General features: G+C 47.5%; 1 protein-coding gene across 1 annotated transcript in view; it reads right to left on the reverse strand.

Annotated features, from left to right (window-relative positions):
- The window catches only part of NBEAL2 (neurobeachin like 2), a 682,983-nt gene extending 662,706 nt beyond the window's left edge, over nt 1-20,277 (reverse strand). Inside the window, exon 1 of the mRNA XM_078662556.1 lies at nt 20,020-20,277. Within this exon, the coding sequence (XP_078518682.1) occupies nt 20,020-20,070 (51 nt within the window). The 5' untranslated portion in view covers nt 20,071-20,277. The remainder of the gene's footprint in view (nt 1-20,019) is intronic.
- Nucleotides 20,278-21,193: the final 916 nt, after the last annotated feature.

The raw sequence follows: 21,193 nt of genomic DNA on the forward strand, positions 1-21,193 counted from the left end.
TTTTAATATCGAATAAATTAGCCATTTGCAGGATTAAAAGTTGTACCCCAGTGGATATTTATAGCCAGGTGCTGCGACTAGAATTCACTAAAGGTAAAGATTTAATACTGATTAACTACTACAATAATATTTTCGATAACAGCAGAGGGAAAATTTTACATCCACTTGGAAATGAAATTAATAGGGCTCTGGCATCACGTAAACAGGCCATCATCCTTTGGGTAGGTGATTTTAACATCAAACACTGCCCATTGGCCACGAGTAAGTCGTGTGGCAATGGCGATGATGTCGACCATTTACATTTCCCACACTGCGGCTATGGTACAGCTCTAAATAATTTGATAGTAAAGTTAGATTTGGAATTACTTAGCTGTACTAAGAATAAGGAAAATAGTAATTGTCCAACTTTTACAGGGAGGAATGCTAACACCAATATCGACCATATCCTGATTTCAAGTAATACAGATTATTCCAATTTATGGATCATGGAGCAAGCACTAAGCGACCATAACAGTATATCCATATCGCTATTGTGTTGGGGAAATAAGCATCCCGATAATAACGATTGCATTAATAACATTGCAGCTTTAAGATCTAACGGCATGAGGATCAAATGGGCTGGCATTGACCCTCAGAAGATGCATAAGGAGGTGGTAAGGAAATGTAGCATTGAGATAGACTATTGCCTTAGTGACGAAGTTAATTCCAACATTTTGTTTACTAGCTTTGTTAAAATAAATGAAACGATAGAAGGCTTACTTACCAAAAGAAACAGTGGGAAAAAGGTAGTAAGTTCAGGTTGGTTTGACAAAAGCTGTACTCTGGCTTTTCCCGAATTAAAACAAGGTCTGTGCATGAAACCCCGAAACAATATAATCATCAAAACCTTACGCTATAACTATAAAACAGCTCTTGCTAATAGGAAAAGAGACCTCCAAGAGGAGGCCTGGAACAAACTTAATCTAGCAGTAGATACAAACAATAGCAAACTTTACTGGGAGACTATAAACAGCCCCTTTTTAAAGAATGATAGTGTGCCCAAAATAACTTCGCATGTAGATTGCAATGCATGGACCGAACATTTTACAAATATTTTTAACCCAGATATGTCAGTTTTAGATATATCTATGAGCAATAACTTCATATGGTCGCCACTACCCCTGATAATATGTCTAGATGAGGTGTATGAGGGATTAATCAACAGTAAAGGAGGTAAAGCCCCCGGCCCTGATGGGGTTCCGGTGGGCTTATACAAAACTGAAATGAACCTATGGACCCCCAACTTAGTAAGGTTCTTTAATGTGGCTGCGGAAGGGCGGCTCCCGATGTCGTGGGGCCAGTCGTTAATTATCCCCCTTTTTAAAAAAGGATCAAAATCCGAAGCGTGCAATTATCCCCCAATTTCCTTACTAGACTCTTCTATTAAAATAATGAGCAGGATCATGTTAAAAAGGTTGGAAATATGGGCTACAGAGAACAATATTTTATCAAAAGCGCAATACGGTTTCAGAAAAGGCCTAGGGACTCTGGAACAGTGTGTTAATCTTGACCTCCTTATTAACAAATACACTACTGTTAAGGAGGGAAACCTGTTCCTCTGTTTCGCGGACCTGAGTAGCGCTTTTGATCTTGTAGATCACTCTATTTTATGGCATATATTACTTGATTCAGGCGCACCTAAGGAAATTGTACATTTTTTAGCAAGGCTTTATGAGAAGTTATCATGTAAAGTACGCTATGGCCCGTCTGGTGAATGTATCCCTTTTTTAAGGTCACAAGAGGCATCCGCCAGGGTTGCGTTTTGGCACCTCTTTTATTCTCATTATTTATTAATCAAGTCGACTCAACCCCAAGTCAGATATCAGCGGATGCCCCTCTTATAGCTGGGAAAGCTGTTCCAATCTTACTATATGCGGATGACGCTGTTTTATTATCACGCACCCAGATCGGACTGCAACGACTTATTGATAACTTCGCAATATTCATAAAGAGCAGGAAACTTATAATCAATAAAACTAAGACCTTTGTGATGACATGCGGGAAGAAAGTTAAGTCAGTCAGTACCTTTTATATAGAAAATGCCAAGATGCAATCAGTTAAAACGTTCTGCTACCTTGGAATAACATTTGCAGGGGATGGGAAGTGGACAAATGAACATGATAATGTGAGCCTTAAAATGAGCAGGAACACTAATAGCATTTTTAGATTTTCAACTAAACTGGGGGACAGAAGAATAAAAGATATGATGACCATTTATAACGCTAGGTGTGTTTCGTCTGCGTTATATGGGGCGGGAGTTTGGGGCCACCATTGCGGGAAGACGCTCCAGCATGATGAAAACAAGTTCCTCAAGATTTAATTGTGTGTACCTCCTTCAGCGTCCACAGAATTAGTTCACGAGTACATTTCGGATCTAGCCGCGCTACGCCCTTTGACACTCTGACGCTCTATCTGGTCAAAAACTGAAACGCTATTTACACAAACGATCATCACAGATTGTATGAGGCTCGATCACTTTTTCCGTATCCCGTGGCTCAGATATATTCACTATTGGTATAACCTCCTATTTGAATGCAACATTCTTTTGGAACCTGAGTTTGCAGCATCAATTTCAAAGAAGGAGCTAAAAGTAATGTTTTTATCACGTAGTAAGGAGGTCAGAGAGAGGCTGTCTAGGAAGCTACCTACTTCTGTTTTCTATCATGAATTAAACCGAAGAAAAGGCTTCCAGACATATTTAACCGTAGTGACACGTAATTCCCATCGATTTGTTTTAACACGCCTTAGGTTGGGAATTGTCCACCATCTAGTGGCATTCCCGCATATGAAAACCAGTACCAATTCCGCATGTCCATGTGATAACATTTCGAGTCAAAGTTGTTGCCACTTTTTAATGTTTTGTAAATGTTATCATTCATTTAGGAAATTTTATCTGAAACCTATCTTTTTAAAATATAATGTTCGTTCCACTAAAACAGCAATGAAGCTAATATCTTCTCTAGAAGGTGCAGATATCTGTTTTTATGTTGCTTCGTATATTTTGAAATGTATAGCTGCCAGGAAATCCATAATTCTCTAAGCAATTATGTATGGGTAAATATAAAACTGTAAAGAATACATTTTATTTCGCCCTGATTGTACACGCGTAATTATGGAAGCACTTGACACTTTTATGCGTTTCGCACTTTAGCAAGTCTTTCGTACAAACTGTTTAGCACCTTACACTTTATTGCGAAATTTGCACACAATTTATTTTTATTTTTATTTTAAATTTTGTAGAAAAGTTTGTTGCAGGAGAATTGTTCAAAATACCTTGCCCTTTTGCACATCATGTGACTACGGAAGCATATGGCACTTTAATTATGTCCTTTTGTACCCCAGCAAGATTTGCACAAAATGCTTTTCATTCGACACTTTATTGCGAAATTTGTACATAATATATCAATTAAAATACCATAGAAAATGTTCTCAGTAGGGGTACTGTATGGAATATACGCATAGTATTCGAAAGCGATGTATAGCATACCTTGTATTGTAGATGGGTTTTTTCGGTATCCAACAATGCTCTACCTCATGCGCTGTATTTAGTTCTGTAATCTTGATGATTTTAATTTGTCATACTGACAAAAGTATTGTTTTACTGTTTTGCTTATATGGTTGTGTTTGACAAACCGAATAAAGCATTTTGAACTGAATTGAACTGAACTGAAATGTAGTCACTGTTTCTGTATATCTTTATTATGTGACAAAGTCAAAATATGATGGAAGATCAAAGTGTTAATGGAGTGCAATTATTTAAATCAATATTGTGTTGAGCTTGCTCGTTATTACCCATGTTTAAACAGGAATCGCTTTACTTTAATAGAACGAATGCCTAAAGTTAATGACATAATGCATAATTTATCAGTTAAGGAACATAATGCCAGTGAGAGCAGACCTGCCAAAGTTCCTACCATCACTTTTCACAACAAACAGTAGCACAGTGGCAGACAACGCATTTCAATCTCTTCATAAAACATTTGAATTATGTGTTTGCATCAAAATGTTCACATACCTATGGTGAGGTTATTACCCAGCTGTTCTCTGGGAGCAAAGACACGCCTACAGTTAGTCCACAGAGCCTTAAAGGAGCTCCTGCTTTTAAACAGATCAATATCTAAATTCTAGTTGCAAGGGCCTCCTCTCAGCTTTAGGGGGACTGAGGTTTTTAAAAATAAAATAAGCAGCAACGCAAGAAAATGATTGAAAAATGTGGCTTGCCAAGTTACTATTGAGCAAAGCTACTTTAAATCTAGTATAAGCCGAGCCAGAAAACGTGCATGTCATATTCGATCCACCAACTGGCATGAAACGCCATATTACATGCGCCGGATGGAATACATGCGTAGCCAGAGAAAGCGCCATCGACGCAAGTGTCCTCAGTGAGCCAAGAATTATCAGTGCACCTCCCTGTGTAATCTGACTGCCAAAATACAAAATATTGTGACAAGTCAGCAAAAGGATCTGATCAGTATAAATGAGGCAAAGTCTAGGTTTGCACATGGTAACACAATCATAAGATACCACTGGCTCCCAGTAAGAGCGAGATCAGTCGGTGGAAGTGTGCTCAACACGACAAATCCACAAAAGTGAGTTCAACTCACTCAGATGCGCCCAACACCATCTTCTAAACCCTTCAAGACACATGGACAGTGCACAGGTTTCGAGAAGATGCAGCCAGAGGCTTGTCTCCCCATAATGGACCCACCAATGTGGAGCTGACTGGCGCCATGATTCAGGATACGGAGGAATTAAGTCGTATTTCAGCAAACTACTAGAGGCATCTTTTGTTCACATAGTCAAACGTTCAATTCAACCTCCCTTCTTTTAATATTGCTATGGAGGATTTTTAGCAAAATAACATCCACCCGACACAACCCAACATTGGATGCTATGCCTTAAAAAGCATTGGCATAGCCAATGGGTCTGCTTGGTTATCGGACGTTTCAATGAAATATTTATATAGAGGCATCATTTACAATAACATTTATATCGCACTGTAATGTACCTCTATGTAAATTACATTTACATTGCAAACATTTACACAGACTTACAATTACATTTTTTAATGCATTTTATTTAAAGTATATTTTTCACTTCCTCCTTTCACTGTTAGTACTTAAAAGTGCGTGTGTTCTATTTAGGGGAGGAATATGTTCTATTCAATTAATGTTTATTTAATATTAGAATTATTTAATAAAGAATATAGTTCATTTTCGAATCAGGTTGTAAATCTGTTGTAGGGCAAAGGATAGGAAGTAATTTCTTTTTAATTTATCCGAATTCGAATCCAAATGTATGTTTTAAGGAATTTTTAAAGTGACATAGGGGCAAAGTGCGGGAAGACATTTCTTTATAAATTGCAATGTTTTTTATTTATTATAATACCTATTAAAAATCTATTAAACAGAAAGTTTTAAAAAGTACTGACAGTGAAAGCATGAAATGAGAAATTAATATGAAATTCCAATGCACTGTTAAAAAAAAATGTGATGTAAATGTAAATCTAGGTAAAAAAACTGTAAAGGTAACATATTGTCTGCTTTAATGTGCCAACGTATGTAAACGCACACATCACATCAAAGCACATCCTAACGGCTTTGCTAATGATAAGAAAAAAAAGTGAACAAATGATTGCCGTCTGTATAAAACGCTTATAGAATATAAAGAATTGAATGTGGTAAACAACATGATGAATTTAAGTATGTATGAGATGTAAAATAGTCCCACATGCATCCCAAAGGCAGTATTTCCTGGAAGGCGGAATGATCTTCAAATAGCCAGTAGCATGAGGTAACAGAGTAAACGTCTCTGGGTGGAGCAAAAGCCCACTCTGTATACTTTGAAGAATTGGTACCAGTGAGTCTTCCAGACCTAAAGGCAAGAGGCAGTAGTGGAGACAGATGATGGCACTGGGTGGGCCAAATTACTCTGACTAAATCGCACACAACTACCCGACACGTTTTCGATTCCCCACACGGCCAGCTCCATCAATGTCAAGACCCATTACATACAATCAGTTTATTTTATTTAGGCGCCAAGAGGGAATCCAGTCTTGGGTGAGCGCTGCATGAGAAGGTATTAAGCAATTTGCCAATGTTATTCACATACACCAGGCAACGGTGATGTAATCATCCCACGTTACAGCTACATTTTCATTACAGGACAAAAACCTGAACATGAACTCAAATTGTTGCAAATATAGAAATATAACAGGCGAGACAAGCCAGACAAATCCAGCCTGTCCATCTCCAGCAGATAAGGGGGGGATAAGCCTCTCTCATACAGCAGCTGCCCAATACAGAGCCAGTCTAATACAGAGGGCCTCGTGCAGCGCCACACAGATGCTGCCCGCCTCAAGCGCATGAACAAATATAAAGTGCCAACAAGGGATTTCGTTTGAAAATCTTTGAGGTGGTCTTCGTATGGTTGGTTGAATGATTCTAACCAACAATCGAATTAATTAAATCGCACATACAGTTCATATATATGTAACTGCTACACAAAGAAGACAGAGCACAAAACGGGAATATCTTATCAAACTTTAGAGATGTATTGAATAGGGTATATACATAAAATTGTCATTGAAATAGATGCAGGATAAAAACATGAGCAAGGTAAAGGTAAATCAAGCCTATATCTCATGAATCAATAACCAGTTCCTCATAAATCAAATTTTGACATATGTCATACTTAAACAAATAGTAAAAAAAATCAAACAATTATAAAGGAAACAGGCAATCAAGCAGCCCCACTCTCATGCAGCACATTGCTGAAGACCTTGGAGTTCAACATGTAAGACCACATGTTCTATTAGCACCATGGTTATTTAGCGCCATGACACTTTAGTGGCTGAGTATATAAAAAATAGTGACCGCCTCTTCCAGTGCCTGCTTTCAACAGAGCAACATTAGTATTTCAGTGGACCTATTTTTTTAAATTTAGAATGTTACCTTATTAAGTTATTTCATTTTACCAGCTTATATATACTCTAAAACCCAATGAGGGAAAGGAAGTGCTAACTTCCTGGATGCACTAGCTACTAGAATCAAAAGAGGTGGGTCTTCAAAACTTTCCTGAAAGGATAGCAGATGTCCAGCACTCCTGAGTTGTTCGATATATTTCGATATGAATGGGAGTAAGTAACCCATGTGATCAGTTGACCAAAAGAATCTACTATTTTGTTTACTTTAAAATACCAGCTAACATTAGCTAAGTACTGGTGGAGGGTCTGAGATTTCACATGGGCGCTAGAAATAGGGGTGAAAGGGATGCTGCAGCACCCCCCAATATAGAAGGTGAATGAGCAATAAAGATGCCTTTAAATTTTGTTTTTATCTTCTCCCAGAGGTCAAATATTAGAATCCATTTAGCTTATTCTTTTTTTAACATAGAGATTGGGGTTTACTTTTCTTTCACTGTTTCCAAAGTGAGAGGATTTTGTAATGTAAACCATATGACAATCTTACTGGGTGTGAAGGTGTATTTACTGAGTGTAGGATGTTATGTTTTGCCAACACCCACCAAAACTTGAACTGTACAAATATTTAAAAATATATCTGCAGTTAGGAAAGCACAAATGAATCAATGTGTTTTGTAATTCTGAAGTATGGTGAAAAAACATATTTTAATTAGATCAAAACAAATCAAATTGATGATGCATAAATTATAAATATTCATTGAAACTCGACCTGCAAAAGGTAATCATTTGTGTACTTTATAGATGTATTTTACCAGTCTGGGCAAATTTAGTAGCCATTGTAAAATGTCCCGTCTGTAAATGACAGTGTGATACCTCACCATGCTATAGTGATATATTTGCAATGGTGTGCTCCACATTGCGCTACCGTCAACAAACCACACCCTACCAATCTCCTGCTGAATGGGCATGCCTCATTTACTATACTTATTCTTTGTGTGAAGGTTGGATTTACATAATCCCCATGATTTCAGTCACACACTGATGGCAGCACCCCCACTCTGAAAATTGTTTCAAAACCACACTGTACGTTACAATGTGGAGAAGGTATGGACAGTATGGAACCCGTGCAAAAAGAACAATTGAGGGACAGAATGCTGAACAATGTCAAACAGTCACCCCAGTGCAGAGATCTGGGCCCAAATCCGTCGTTTTTTTGCTCACCATGCCATTCCAGTTTAGACCCAGCCATATGCAAATCAGTCTTGACCCTGCTCCCCATGGGAACAGTCCAGCCCGAACTCCCAGGCCAGGTCCTCCCTGGACCAGAAACAAGCCTCCTAGGACCGGTTTCGGGGTTTCACCCCTCATCAGCCAGGCTAGCTTGACTCCAGTGGCATGGAGAGTACAGGGAACCACGTGTGGGCATTCCCGTGGGGTGAATGTTTGATTGTTCAGCACTCCATCAATCATCTGGGGGTGGGGTGTTCAATGCAGCGGGCCCCTTGCCGAGATCTACCTCAGAGACTCTGTGCATCCCCCCAACCGGAGATACGCAAACTTTAAAATATGGATGCAAATCGCAAGACCATTGGGAGGGTCAGCCGTTCAAAAGGTAGGCCAAATGGAAAGGGGAGCAATGGCGCATTTAAGGTTTAGAGTGGGCACATGCCAGGTATAGCACAAGCCGCGGACACAGACACACCCATCCAGCCACACCTCATAGGAATCACAAGCGACATTGTTACAAGAGAAATAACGGGCTGTGCAGGGCGGGAAAGCTCCACAGTTGGGAGCTCGATTATGAGGCTACTCCCTCCACTTGAGGGGGGGCAAGGAGGGTTGCCTGACAGCAGGATGATAGCAGTAAAACAGAAACGGGAGTGGTCCTTGACAAAAGTTAAATACACTGCGGCCTTTACTCCCAAAATAGAGTCTGTCAGTTTCTATGTGTGTGGTCACAGGAAGCAGGAGTTGCGGTTACCACTGAAGTCCCTTGCCCAGCACCGCGTGCCCGCCCTGGTGCCCACTGGTCGGAGGGGTGTCTTCACACCTGGATGCGAACTCGCGTAGCAAGGGGGGCGGACCGCCCCAGGCGGCACTGTTTTGGGGGGGCGGCCGCGCGGCACTGGTGGCCCGTAGCCGCAGCCTTTATAAATGATTTGGACACTCGCGGACACTACTGTCAATCACTACAGTAGTGTCCGTGTCCCCAAATGAATTATAAAGACCGCTGCCACGGGCCTTGAGTGCCGCGCAGCCCCCATGTGAACAGCAACCACACCTGGCTGCTTAGTGCTTGTTAAAGCGACGTGGTACGTACCTTTGTGTTTCCTGTCCCAGGGCCGTCAATCTTGTAGCGCGCGAAAGCGCTACCAATGACGGCCCTGGGCAGGACGTTTGGCCAGCCATCGCGCTGAAAAGTAGCGCAGCACGGCAGGCGGCAGCTGTGACGCGTCACACGCTCTCCTTTCATGAGCAGCTGCCAGCTGTCTGAAAGTTCGCGCCTTGACCGTTATGGACAGTGAGTGATTAGCCCAGAGCACATCTCAGGTAGCGGGCAGCAACTTTGTTTTTCGTTTTTTGGTTGTAGGTACGATGTTGTTTGAAGTCCTGACCTGTGTGGCCCAATGCCTCAGCAGCCCTCCCTGGCCCTGACAGACACGCGCTGACCTCTTACCTGCCTCAAGTCAACGTGGGCTGCTGGGGTCGCAGGTGGGACACTTACACCACCGGCCTGTGTCCTTTAACAACTTCAATGCTAAAGGTATTTTTCTCCTGTGCTGCATATCCCGATTTTGCATTGTTCATGACAAGGTCAGCTCGTCATAAGCACAGCTCCAGTATGCCTCATGACGAGCTGAGCTCGTCATGAGCATGGAAGGGGTTAAAGGCAGCCAGCTGACTTGTGATGGAGCGCATGGCATACTTCATGGCGGATGCGCTGCCCTTCAGATCGGCTCTAGTTAAACAAACTTGCAGCAGCATGCATCACTTGCTGCCCTCCGCTTGTGTTGAAGGGTGGACGTGGATTGCACAGACAGACTTGCGTCATTTGACTGTCGATGGTGACGCCAAACTACAGTGACCTTCGATTTGATATTGAACAATTTCAGCAGTACTAAAGCCCACTGACAGGATCCGGATCAGTGCGATGGATGCTGTCCTCAAGTCAACATTGAGGCAATTACAAGAAAAGACAGAATGGAGAGACTTCCAGTAAGTGCATTTTTTCAACTTTAACCCTGGGCTCCCTGCGACCGGTGTGTGTGTGTGTTCAGTTTAGTAGTTGTATCAGGCGGCCAGCACGAGTCCGACTATCACTGGAGTGGGCCGGCAAACTCAAATTGCTGTGGCCTCCTGTAACTCACGGCCTGAACCTGCCTACAGCCAGCCGGCTGAGCCTTGCTTGCAACTTTGCAGCCTGGAGGGTGAATCTATACTACTATTATAAAGAGAGAACTTGCACCTTTTGGCCAGGTAAACTCCGGAACCACAGCGCCAATCTACACACCCGATACATCTATGAAAATGTCAGGGTGTGTAGATGGACATAGGCTATATAAATAAAAAAGTAAATTAAAAAAATTAAGTTTGTAAACAAAGTAGTCCCCTGAAAGTAGCGCCGGCCGGGACCTAGCGCTGGCCGCGACGTGCGTGATGACGACGAAGGAGGAAGGCGGTGCAGTGACGAGCGGCTGTGCAGTGAGGAGCGGCGGCACAGGTAAGGAAAGGGAAAGTGAGACTGTATGATGCAGGGGGAGGCAAGAAGGAGGCAGCAGTAAATGAAAATGTCGGAGCGCGAGTGAGTCGGGCGGGAGGGGGGCGCGAGTGAGTCGGGGCGGGAGGGGGCGCGAGTGAGTCGGGCGGGAGGGGGGCGCGAGTGAGTCGGGCGGGAGGGGGGCGCGAGTGAGTCGGGCGGGAGGGAGTCGGTGCGGGAGGGGGTCGGGGCTGGAGCGGGTGTACTACCCCCGGCCCCTTTCTGCCCCAGGCAACGCTGGGGCGGGCTGCTAGTGTTATAATAAGGCTGCAGGCAAACCTGAATTGCCACAGTGCGCAGTAGCGGCCTAATTGAGCTTGCAGCCACTGACTTGACAGACTGTGTGTCAAGCAATTTATGGAGCGCCATCTCCACCCCCCTCCGGACCACTGCCCAAGTAAGTGCCACCAGCCTCTATGTGACTTACACAATAAATGGCAGCAAAGTGATTTAAAACGGTGCACGTTATATTTAATAATCTAAGGCAACTGATGCAGCCCAGCATCAGTCCACAGATATTAGGTACCTGAACTCACTGTCTCTCCAGTGCAGCTCTTTAATTCTCTCTCTGTTTGTCTGAAAGAGCTTACCTGTTTATGCGCTACAGTACATTTATATATAGCTTTTTTGTGCTCATGACTCCTCTTCAACGTTACACAAATGGGGAATGTCATTTTCTGAATGGCCATTAGTCTAGACACTTTCCACATTATTACCATTACTCTTTCTGACTTTAATAGTTGTTCCAGGCTTTTGTGTTTAACACTAATAAGACATCCGTCATCCGCTGGGAAACTGATCAAGAAGTGCTCCTCCTGCCAAAACGTATGGTGAATTAATAAAATAAAAAAAACTGTACACCTTTTTGGTTGCCTATATCAAACATTAACCCGTACTCTTTTGGTGTGTCAGCGTCTGCCATGTTTGGATTTTCTCATAACGGGACATTCCATTTGACACACAACACCACCCTAGCTGGCTGTAACTTATGTGTGCCTCACCCTCACTCCCCTGAGCCTTGCAGGATGCAGAGTGTCTGAGACGAGTGTCTGAGGCCACTGTCGAGGTTAAATGGGCACTAGGATAGTTCCCCTCCTTTCTGGTGCTTTGCAGCTGTTAGACTTTCTCTTTGCTCAAATGGGAGTAATTTCTGATATTTATGTTTCCCTCGTCTTCATTGCTTGATTTTCCTCGGGAGAAAGTGTCACTCATAGTCATTGAAATTCGAGTCCGAGACTTAAGGTCACACAATGTAAATTGATACTTGTATAGCGCACTACTCACCCGCAAGGGTCTCAAGGCGCATGTACGAATACCGCTGTGGAACCCATCCTGGCTTTCCCTGTGAGGTGTCCACTCCTGGGCACCCCCAAGGTGGCGGCCAGGCATCCTTAGCGTTGTGGGGGCCGTTGTGGAGATTAAGCAAGCTATTGCCCAGAGTTGCAGAGTGGGACTCCATGATTGGAATAGGCACCGAGGCGAGAATTATCAGGTCCGTGGAATTTTTGAGCCCAAGACCCGCCGAGGAGGGGAATTGAACCCTGGTCCCGGGCTAGACCTCTGCATCAGGGTCTGACGCTCTAACCATTGAGCCACACTTCTCCACAATCACAGGGCTGCGGAGTCCATGGGCGGCAATCTGAGGGATAGCCCGGGGCGCCACAAGCTCTAGCTACGCCTCTGTGGACGCGTGTGCTCTCCCACCAGGTGTGTGGTTTTACAAGGGGTGCCATGAATGGCTGACTCAGTGGGGGAGGGGCGGGTTGTGTCTCAGTTAGTCATGACCAGTGCTTTGCTGCGAAACCTGCTCAAAGTTTTAACTTATCGAACCACATCCTCTCGAAGCCGGAGCAGCAGGGAGGGGCGGGGCCTGCAGGCAGGTTCCCTTCAGACCAGCTGCTCAGACCTTTATTGAACACAGAACTGAGGCCGGGCTGAATTTAAGGACTACGGGCCCGATGTAGGTAAAATAGATTTACCGATTTTTAATTACCGAATCATACCGATTCGGTAATTAAAAATCGGTAAATCTAAGGGGTTGAGATGTAGGAACATCCAGATGTTCCTGCTACCGAATCGGTAAAAATCTGTATTTACCGATTCGGTAAATACCGACCGGTAATGGCCCATTCATTCCTATGGGCTTTGAAGCCCATAGGAATGAATGGGGCATTACCGGTCGGTATTTACCGAATCGGTAAATACAGATTTTGACAAGGGTGCAGGGGGTGTCACTTTGACACCCTCTAGCACCCCCAAAAAAGATTCGGGGGCCATGTGGCAGGCATAAGGGCAGGTCTGCCTGTCATATGGCACAGGTGTGCATGCACACCTGAATCGGTATTTTACCATCAAATATATTTGATGGTAAAATACAGAATCGGTAAGGGTTGTGGGACTCAGAAGAGTCCCACCTACATATCAAAAATACCGAATAGGTATAAATACTGATTCGGTATTTTACCGATTCGGTAAATTTACCGATCGGTAAATTTACCGAATCTGTAAAATTCTGGGCCCTACATACCAAATCTGATTTTCCGGTCGGTAACGGCCGAAAATACCGATTTTCGGCCGTTACCGACCGACCTACATCTGGCCCTTAGTGACGTCGCCGGAAGGGATACCTCCCGGCAGAGGCGTGACGCAGAACAAAAGGGCCCCCTCCAAAATATGTTGAGAACACATACATTTCACTCAGGGGCGTAGCTATCAATGGTGCAGCAGGTGCAGTGGCAGGGGCGGCCAACATTGCACCGTAACAGCTGCCTTTTACTGGTTAACCGGGGGGGGGTGGGGGGGGCTGGGGCGTGCTACCCAGGGCTCAACTTTCCCAGACGCGAGCCATCCTCTCGCGGACAACTCCTCTCAGGTGTGTTGGTTCTATGGATTCAACATCAGGGAACTGATACCACCACTCCCAGATGAACCGGGTTGTATACTAGGCGTCACAGGGGCGTGGAGCTATCAGGCAGATCCGCCCTTAAGGTGGGGCCTTTTTGTGGCAGGGGCCCGCTTATGCACACTCGGCCCCTTTCATGCCCAACACGAGTTTTAGAAAAACGCGACTCCAGCCTGTCAAGGCCTAGGCACCCTGGGGCAGTGAAAGTGTCACACACGGCCTGGGTACCCTGGGGCAGTGAGTGTGTTGCACAAGGGCTGGGCATCCAGTGGGTAAGGCTGTTACAAAGGGCTCGGGAACCATGGGGGGTGTTTCAGGGCACCCTGAGGTAAAGATGCCACACATTGCCTGGACACACTGGGTGAAGAGGCTACATAGTGCCTCGAAAGACTGGGGTGAAAGTGCTTGACAGCGCCTGGACAGACTTGGTAAAAGTTCTACACAACGCCTGGACACACAGGGGTGAAAATGCTAGAGTGTCTGGGCACCCTGAGGGGAAGGTGCTACACAGTGTCTGAACAGACAGGGCTGAAAGTGCTATCACAGTGAATAGCCAAAAAGTGGTCCACAGTGCCTGGACAGTGGGCTGAAAGTGCTACACAGTGAATAGGCACGCGGGGTAGGAGATGAGAGTTCTACACAGGGAAGTGGTGCCCTTGAGGTGAAAGTACTACACAGAGCCTGGGAGGCTTCGAGTTGAAAGTGCTACACATTGCCTGGACACACTGGGTTGAAAATATTACACAGTGCCTGGACGGACAGACTGAGGTGAAAGTGCTACACAGTGCCTGAACACACTGGGGTGAAAGTGCCACACGGCCTGGGAACCTTGTGGTGCTGGGTGGAGGTTCTACACAGGGCCTGTGTGTCCTGGAGGGGAAAGCCCTACACAATGCCTGGACACACTGGGTGAAGATTCTACACAGTGCCTGTGTACCCTGTGAGTTGTGGGTTAAAAAAAGGGGGGGGCGTTCTACACAGGACCTGGGCCGCGCCGTCGAGGTGAAAGTGCTACACAGGGCCAGGGCACCCTGGGGCGAAGGTGCTGCTTAAAAGCCAATCCCAGATCAAACACGGCAGTCTGCACAGAGTTCGAAGAGGGTGTGGACACAAAACTTAATATTCCTACCTGGGCTGGCATCTGCCAGTCACGCAGGGACCCCGCGGCTGGACGGTGAAATACGTGCGTTGTTCCCAGGGGTCGGTGGAGATGTTTTCTTCTCTGGTGAGGGTCCCTCATCCGAGTGGGTGCTGGCTGCCTGAGACTGGCGACTCCCTCGGGGCCTTACCCCCTGCTGAGCTGCTCTGTGTGGGCACTCTTTGGCGCGTCGAACAGTGGTCTCCTCACAGCATGTGGCACTGGACACCCGAGATAGCTGTGTAGGGACCCTGTCGATGGTTGGTGCCCACCAGGAGAGGCTCCAGGACCTGCCGCACCTGTGGCAATCCGCACGGATCTGTCCCCCTTCTCAACCTGCGCCTTCCCTGCCACGGCTCTTCCCTGCCACGGCAGACGGCTCCGCCACGTCCGTACTGGGCTACCGGGTTGTCGTCGGTGGTTTTTTTTATTCTGCGGTTTGACCATCCCTCGATGAATAATCACTGCTCGTGTTCAGTTTATTTCACTCCTTAAGTCTCACGGGTGAGTAAACCACCTCCCCCCGTCTTCCCACGCTGTAAGGAACTCGTGGAGGGGAGGGAGGGAGCCGTGACCCTGTACAAGGGGCGTCCCTGGATCCCAGATCCGATCTGCGCGCACGTGCTTGGCACAGCTGCCCCGCTGCGCCTCGGGGCGTCCCATGCTTCGCACAGGTGCCCTGGCTACTCTCCACAGCCACTGCACAGGCTGCAAGCAGGCACGGCGCAGCCAGCAATGTGCACCACTCAGGCGTTATTATTGTATAGCGCTCATGCCGCCTCGCAAGCACTTCCTGGCGCTTTTCCTGGACACGCGACTAGAGGTTAGTGTTGAGAGGAAGACACAAGTTATCACGATGGACGGGTTACTCCGGTTCTGGGGCTATTGTCCACAAGCGGGGGGCAGTATGAATACATTGTTCTTTATAGCACCCGTTCCGACAGGTGACGCACCCTATGCACAAGTGTCCACCCTGGGTGCAGATGTTCCTACTTATACACAGGCACTACGTCCCATGCACAGGTGTCCACCCTGGGTGCAGATGTTTCTACTTAAACACAGGCACTACGTCCCATGCGCAGGTGTCCACACTAGGCGCAGATGTTCCTACCTATACACAGGCACTACGCCCCATGCACAGGTGTCCACACTAGGCGCAGATGTTCCTACCTATACACAGGCACTACGTCCCATGCACAGGTGTCCACCCTAGGCGCAGATGTTTCTACTTATACACAGGCACTACGTCCCATGCACAGGTGTCCACCCTAGGCGCAGATGTTTCTACTTATACACAGGCACTACGTCCCATGCACAGGTGTCCACCCTAGGCGCAGATGTTCCTACCTATACACAGGCACTACGTCCCATGCACAGGTGTCCACCCTAGGCGCAGATGTTCCTACCTATACACAGGCACTACGTCCCATGCACAGGTGTCCACCCTAGGCGCAGATGTTTCTACTTATACACAGGCACTACGTCCCATGCACAGGTGTCCACACTAGGCGCAGATGTTCCTACCTATACCCAGGCACTACGTCCCATGCACAGGTGTCCACACTAGGCGCAGATGTTCCTACCTATACCCAGGCACTACGTTCCATGCACAGGTGTCCACACTAGGCGCAGATGTTCCTACCTATACAGAGGCACTACGTCCCATGCACAGGTGTCCACACTAGGCGCAGATGTTCCTACCTATACACAGGCACTACGTCCCATGCACAGGTGTCCACACTAGGCGCAGATGTTCCTACCTATACACAGGCACTACGTCCCATGCACAGGTGTCCACCCTAGGCGCAGATGTTTCTACTTATACACAGGCACTACGTCCCATGCACAGGTGTCCACCGTAGGCGCAGATGTTCCTACCTATACAGAGGCACTACGCCACATGCACAGGAGTCCACACTAGGCGCAGATGTTCCTACCTATACACAGGCACTACGTCCCATGCACAGGTGTCCACCCTAGGCGCAGATGTTTCTACTTATACACAGGCACTACGTCCCATGCACAGGTGTCCACACTAGGCGCAGATGTTCCTACCTATACACAGGCACTACGTCCCATGCACAGGTGTCCACACTAGGCGCAGATGTTTCTACTTATACACAGGCATCTCGTCTCATGCACAGGTGTCCACCGTAGGCGCAGATGTTCCTACCTATACAGAGGCACTACGTCCCATGCACAGGTGTCCACACTAGGCGCAGATGTTTCTACTTATACACAGGCACTACGTCCCATGCACAGGTGTCCACCGTAGGCGCAGATGTTCCTACCTATACAGAGGCACTACGTCCCATGCACAGGTGTCCACACTAGGCGCAGATGTTCCTACCTATACACAGGCACTACGTCCCATGCACAGGTGTCCACCCTAAAGGCAGATGTTCCTACCTATACCCAGGCACTACGTCCCATGCACAGGTGTCCACCGTAGGCGCAGATGTTCCTACCTATACAGAGGCACTACGTCCCATGCACAGGTGTCCACACTAGGCGCAGATGTTCCTACCTATACACAGGCACTACGTCCCATGCACAGGTGTCCACCCTAAAGGCAGATGTTCCTACCTATACCCAGGCACTACGTCCCATGCACAGGTGTCCACACTAGGCGCAGATGTTCCTACCTATACCCAGGCACTACGTCCCATGCACAGGTGTCCACACTAGGCGCAGATGTTCCTACCTATACAGAGGCACTACGTCCCATGCACAGGTGTCCACACTAGGCGCAGATGTTCCTACCTATACACAGGCACTACGTCCCATGCACAGGTGTCCACACTAGGCGCAGATGTTCCTACCTATACCCAGGCACTACGTCCCATGCACAGGTGTCCACACTAGGCGCAGATGTTCCTACCTATACACAGGCACTACGTCCCATGCACAGGTGTCCACACTAGGCGCAGATGTTCCTACCTATACCCAGGCACTACGTCCCATGCACAGGTGTCCACCCTAAAGGCAGATGTTCCTACCTATACCCAGGCACTACATCCCATGCACAGGTGTCCACACTAGGCGCAGATGTTCCTACCTATACCCAGGCACTACGTCCCATGCACAGGTGTCCACACTAGGCGCAGATGTTCCTACCTATACACGGGCACCTCGTCCCATGCACAGGTGTCCACCCTAGCCGTAGATGTTTCTACCTGTACAGAGGCACTACGTACCATGCACATGTGTCCACCCTAGCTGCAGATGTTTCTACCTATACACAAGCATCTTGTCTCATGCACAGGTGTCCACCCTAAATGCAGATGTTTCTATCTACACACGGCATCTCGTCCCATGCACAGGTGTCCACACTAGGCGCAGATGTTCCTACCTATACAGAGGCACTACGTACCATGCACATGTGTCCACCCTAGGCGCAGATGTTTCTACCTATACACAGGCATCTTGTCTCATGCACAGGTGTCCACCCTAGGCGCAGATGTTTCTACCTATACAGAGGCATCTCGTCCCATGCACAGGTGTGCACCCTAGGCACAGATGTTTCTACCTATACACGGCATCTCGTCCCATGCACAGGTGTCCATCCTAGGCGCAGATGTTTCTTCCTATACATGGGCATCTCGTCCCGGGCACAGGTGTCCACCCTAGGCACATATGTTTGTAGAAACAATGTTTCTACCTATACACAGGCATCTTGTCTCATGCACAGGTGTGCACCCTAGGCACAGATGTTTCCACCTACACACGGCATCTCGTCCCATACACAGGTGTCCACCCTAGACGCAGATGTTTCTACCTATACACAGGCATCTCGTGCCATGCACAGGTGTCCACCCTAGCCGAAAATGTTTCTACCTGTACACAGGCATCTCGTCCCATGCACAGGTGTCCACCCTAGGCGCAGATGTTTCTACCTATACACAGGCATCTCGTTTCATGCACAGGTGTCCACCCTAGCCGCAGATGTTTCTACCTGTACACAGGCATCTCGTCCCATGCACAGGTGTGCACCCTAGCCGCAGATGTTTCTACCTATACACGGGCATCTCGTGCCATGCACAGGTGTCCACCGTAGGCGCAGATGTTTCTACCTTTACACGGGCATCTCGTGCCATGCACAGGTGTCCACCCTAGCCGCAGATGTTTCTACCTGTACACAGGCATCTCGTCCCATGCACAGGTGTCCACCCTAGGCGCAGATGTTTCTACCTTTACACGGGCATCTCGTCCCATGCACAGGTGTGCACCCTAGCCGCAGATGTTTCTACCTATACACGGGCATCTCGTGCCATGCACAGGTGTCCACCGTAGGCGCAGATGTTTCTACCTTTACACGGGCATCTCGTGCCATGCACAGGTGTCCACCGTAGGCGCAGATGTTTCTACCTTTACACGGGCATCTCGTCCCATGCACAGGTGTCCACCATAGCCGCAGATGTTCCTACCTATACACGGGCACCTCGTCCCATGCACAGGTGTCCACCCTAGGCACAGGTGTCCAGCAGATGTTTCTCCCTATTCAAAGGTATGTTATCCTATGCACTGGTGTCTCACCCGACGCACAAGTGTCTTCCCCCAGGAGTTGATGTATTTCCCTGTACTAGAATCTATACTCAAAGAAGGACATTTCTCTACCCAACCTTACTTTATGTGTACCCCAAAATACAGGTGTCAATCCGTATAAACTGATGCCCCCCACGCATTTACAGGTATCTTAACCAATAAAAGCGTGTCTCACACCTACGCGAGGCCAAACGCCGGTGTTCATCATGCGAACACACAGATGTCTCCCCCCCCCCCCCTACACAAGGGTCTCTCCCTTTCAAAGCTACCACCGATCCGAGGATAAAGCATCACCCATCACAGAACGGTGTTCCTATACACAGAGTCAGCCTCCCGGGCGCACACATGTCTCATCTCCTCACACAGGACTTTCTACACGTGTCTCTCCCGTGCAGATTTTGCTTTAATTAAGATGTCGCTCTCCCACACAGGTGTCAAAGTGAACTCAACAGGTATCTCCTAAAACTCACGCCCCACGGACAGGTGTCACGCCCCGGACGCATGCGTCTTTCCCATTGTTTGCCAGTATGTGCAGGTACCCCCCCCCTCCCCAGCTGTGTCCCACCCAAAGAAAAGGTGCCCGTCGCCCTCCCGCTGTGCACAGGTGTCCGTCCAGATCCCCCGCACTCTCTCACCACAGCTCAGTGCCCGCCCTCTCGACATGTCTCTGCCTGCAGGGGGCGCATCTCCCGCAGGTGCCCCCACGCCAGCCTCACCTTGGTGTAGTACAGCATCCAGAGTTCGTACAGCCTCTCCTTGGAAGCCATGGCTGTCTGTCTGCGCTCCGGGCGGCTCCGTCGTCCTCCTCTCACCTCTCCCTCCTCCTCCTCCTCGGGGTCATGGCTGCGCAGGGCTCCGCGGTGACACCCTGCGTGCAGTGCTGCGCCCCCGCAGGGGTCCCCACGCACCCCAGGATAACTTCTGCCGGTTTCCGGGCTGCCCTCCTCCGCTCGCCCAGCTCCTGCCCTCCTGGACGGCTGTCTCTCGGCCCCTCCCCCGGGCAGGGCTCAGGGGAGCCCGTCGCGGCCCTCTGTTGGCTACCTGAGGTACGGCGGCGCTCTCGGAGTGTTCACGACAGCCCTCTAGTGGCCCTCGGTGGTATTGCGGGTGCGAAGTTATTCGGCAACCCAGTCTCCTCCGGCAGCGATTTCAGTGAGCCCCCTTCCCCCAGTCATTGTCACTCATTAGGCGTGAATCTCACGCTTAACGAATCCAAGGTTCCCAGGTCAGACAAAAGGTATCCCACCGTGTAGCACCATATATTTTGGTTGTTAGTACCACACCCTGAAGCACAGTCTCACCTGTTCATTCGAGTAACGCCTCGGAACACAGTCTCACGAGATAAGATTCTCTCACCCATGCGTGACCACATCTTCAACACTGTAGCAGTTTGATCGGAGGTGAAAGTGTGTAAGGTAGGGTGACCACTGACCAGGCGTCCCCGTTTTGCCAAGACGGCCCCTGTTTTTAACCAGCTGTACCAGCAAATGTAATTTTTTTTAGCCCATGTCCGTGTTTTTGAAAACGGTGGGAGGTGTTTTTTGTGTTTTACAAAGCAGGTATACTTAGCAGTTGTTTCAAGAAAGCAAATTTAATTTACAGGCAAGTTACTGGGCTTAAAAATTGCATTTCATGTATGTTCTTACTGCCTGTTCTGTAATTCTCTGCTGAGAAGCGCTCATCGCTTGAAGTAAAATTGTAGTCCTTCTTCTATTTTTTGTGAAATGTCCCGGTTTTTGGCTTTAAAATTCTGGTCACCCTAGAGTAAGGGGCATTAGGACGTTCCCTCTAACATTAAACTTTTAATCTGTTGTTTATTGCTCCTTCCCTGTGAGAATCTGGTCTTCAAACCACAGGTCATAAGTACCTCTGAAAGAGAATAACATGATG

The sequence above is a fragment of the Lissotriton helveticus genome, chromosome 10, assembly GCF_964261635.1.
Source record: "Lissotriton helveticus chromosome 10, aLisHel1.1, whole genome shotgun sequence".
In the NCBI taxonomy this organism is placed as follows: Eukaryota; Metazoa; Chordata; class Amphibia; order Caudata; family Salamandridae; genus Lissotriton; species Lissotriton helveticus.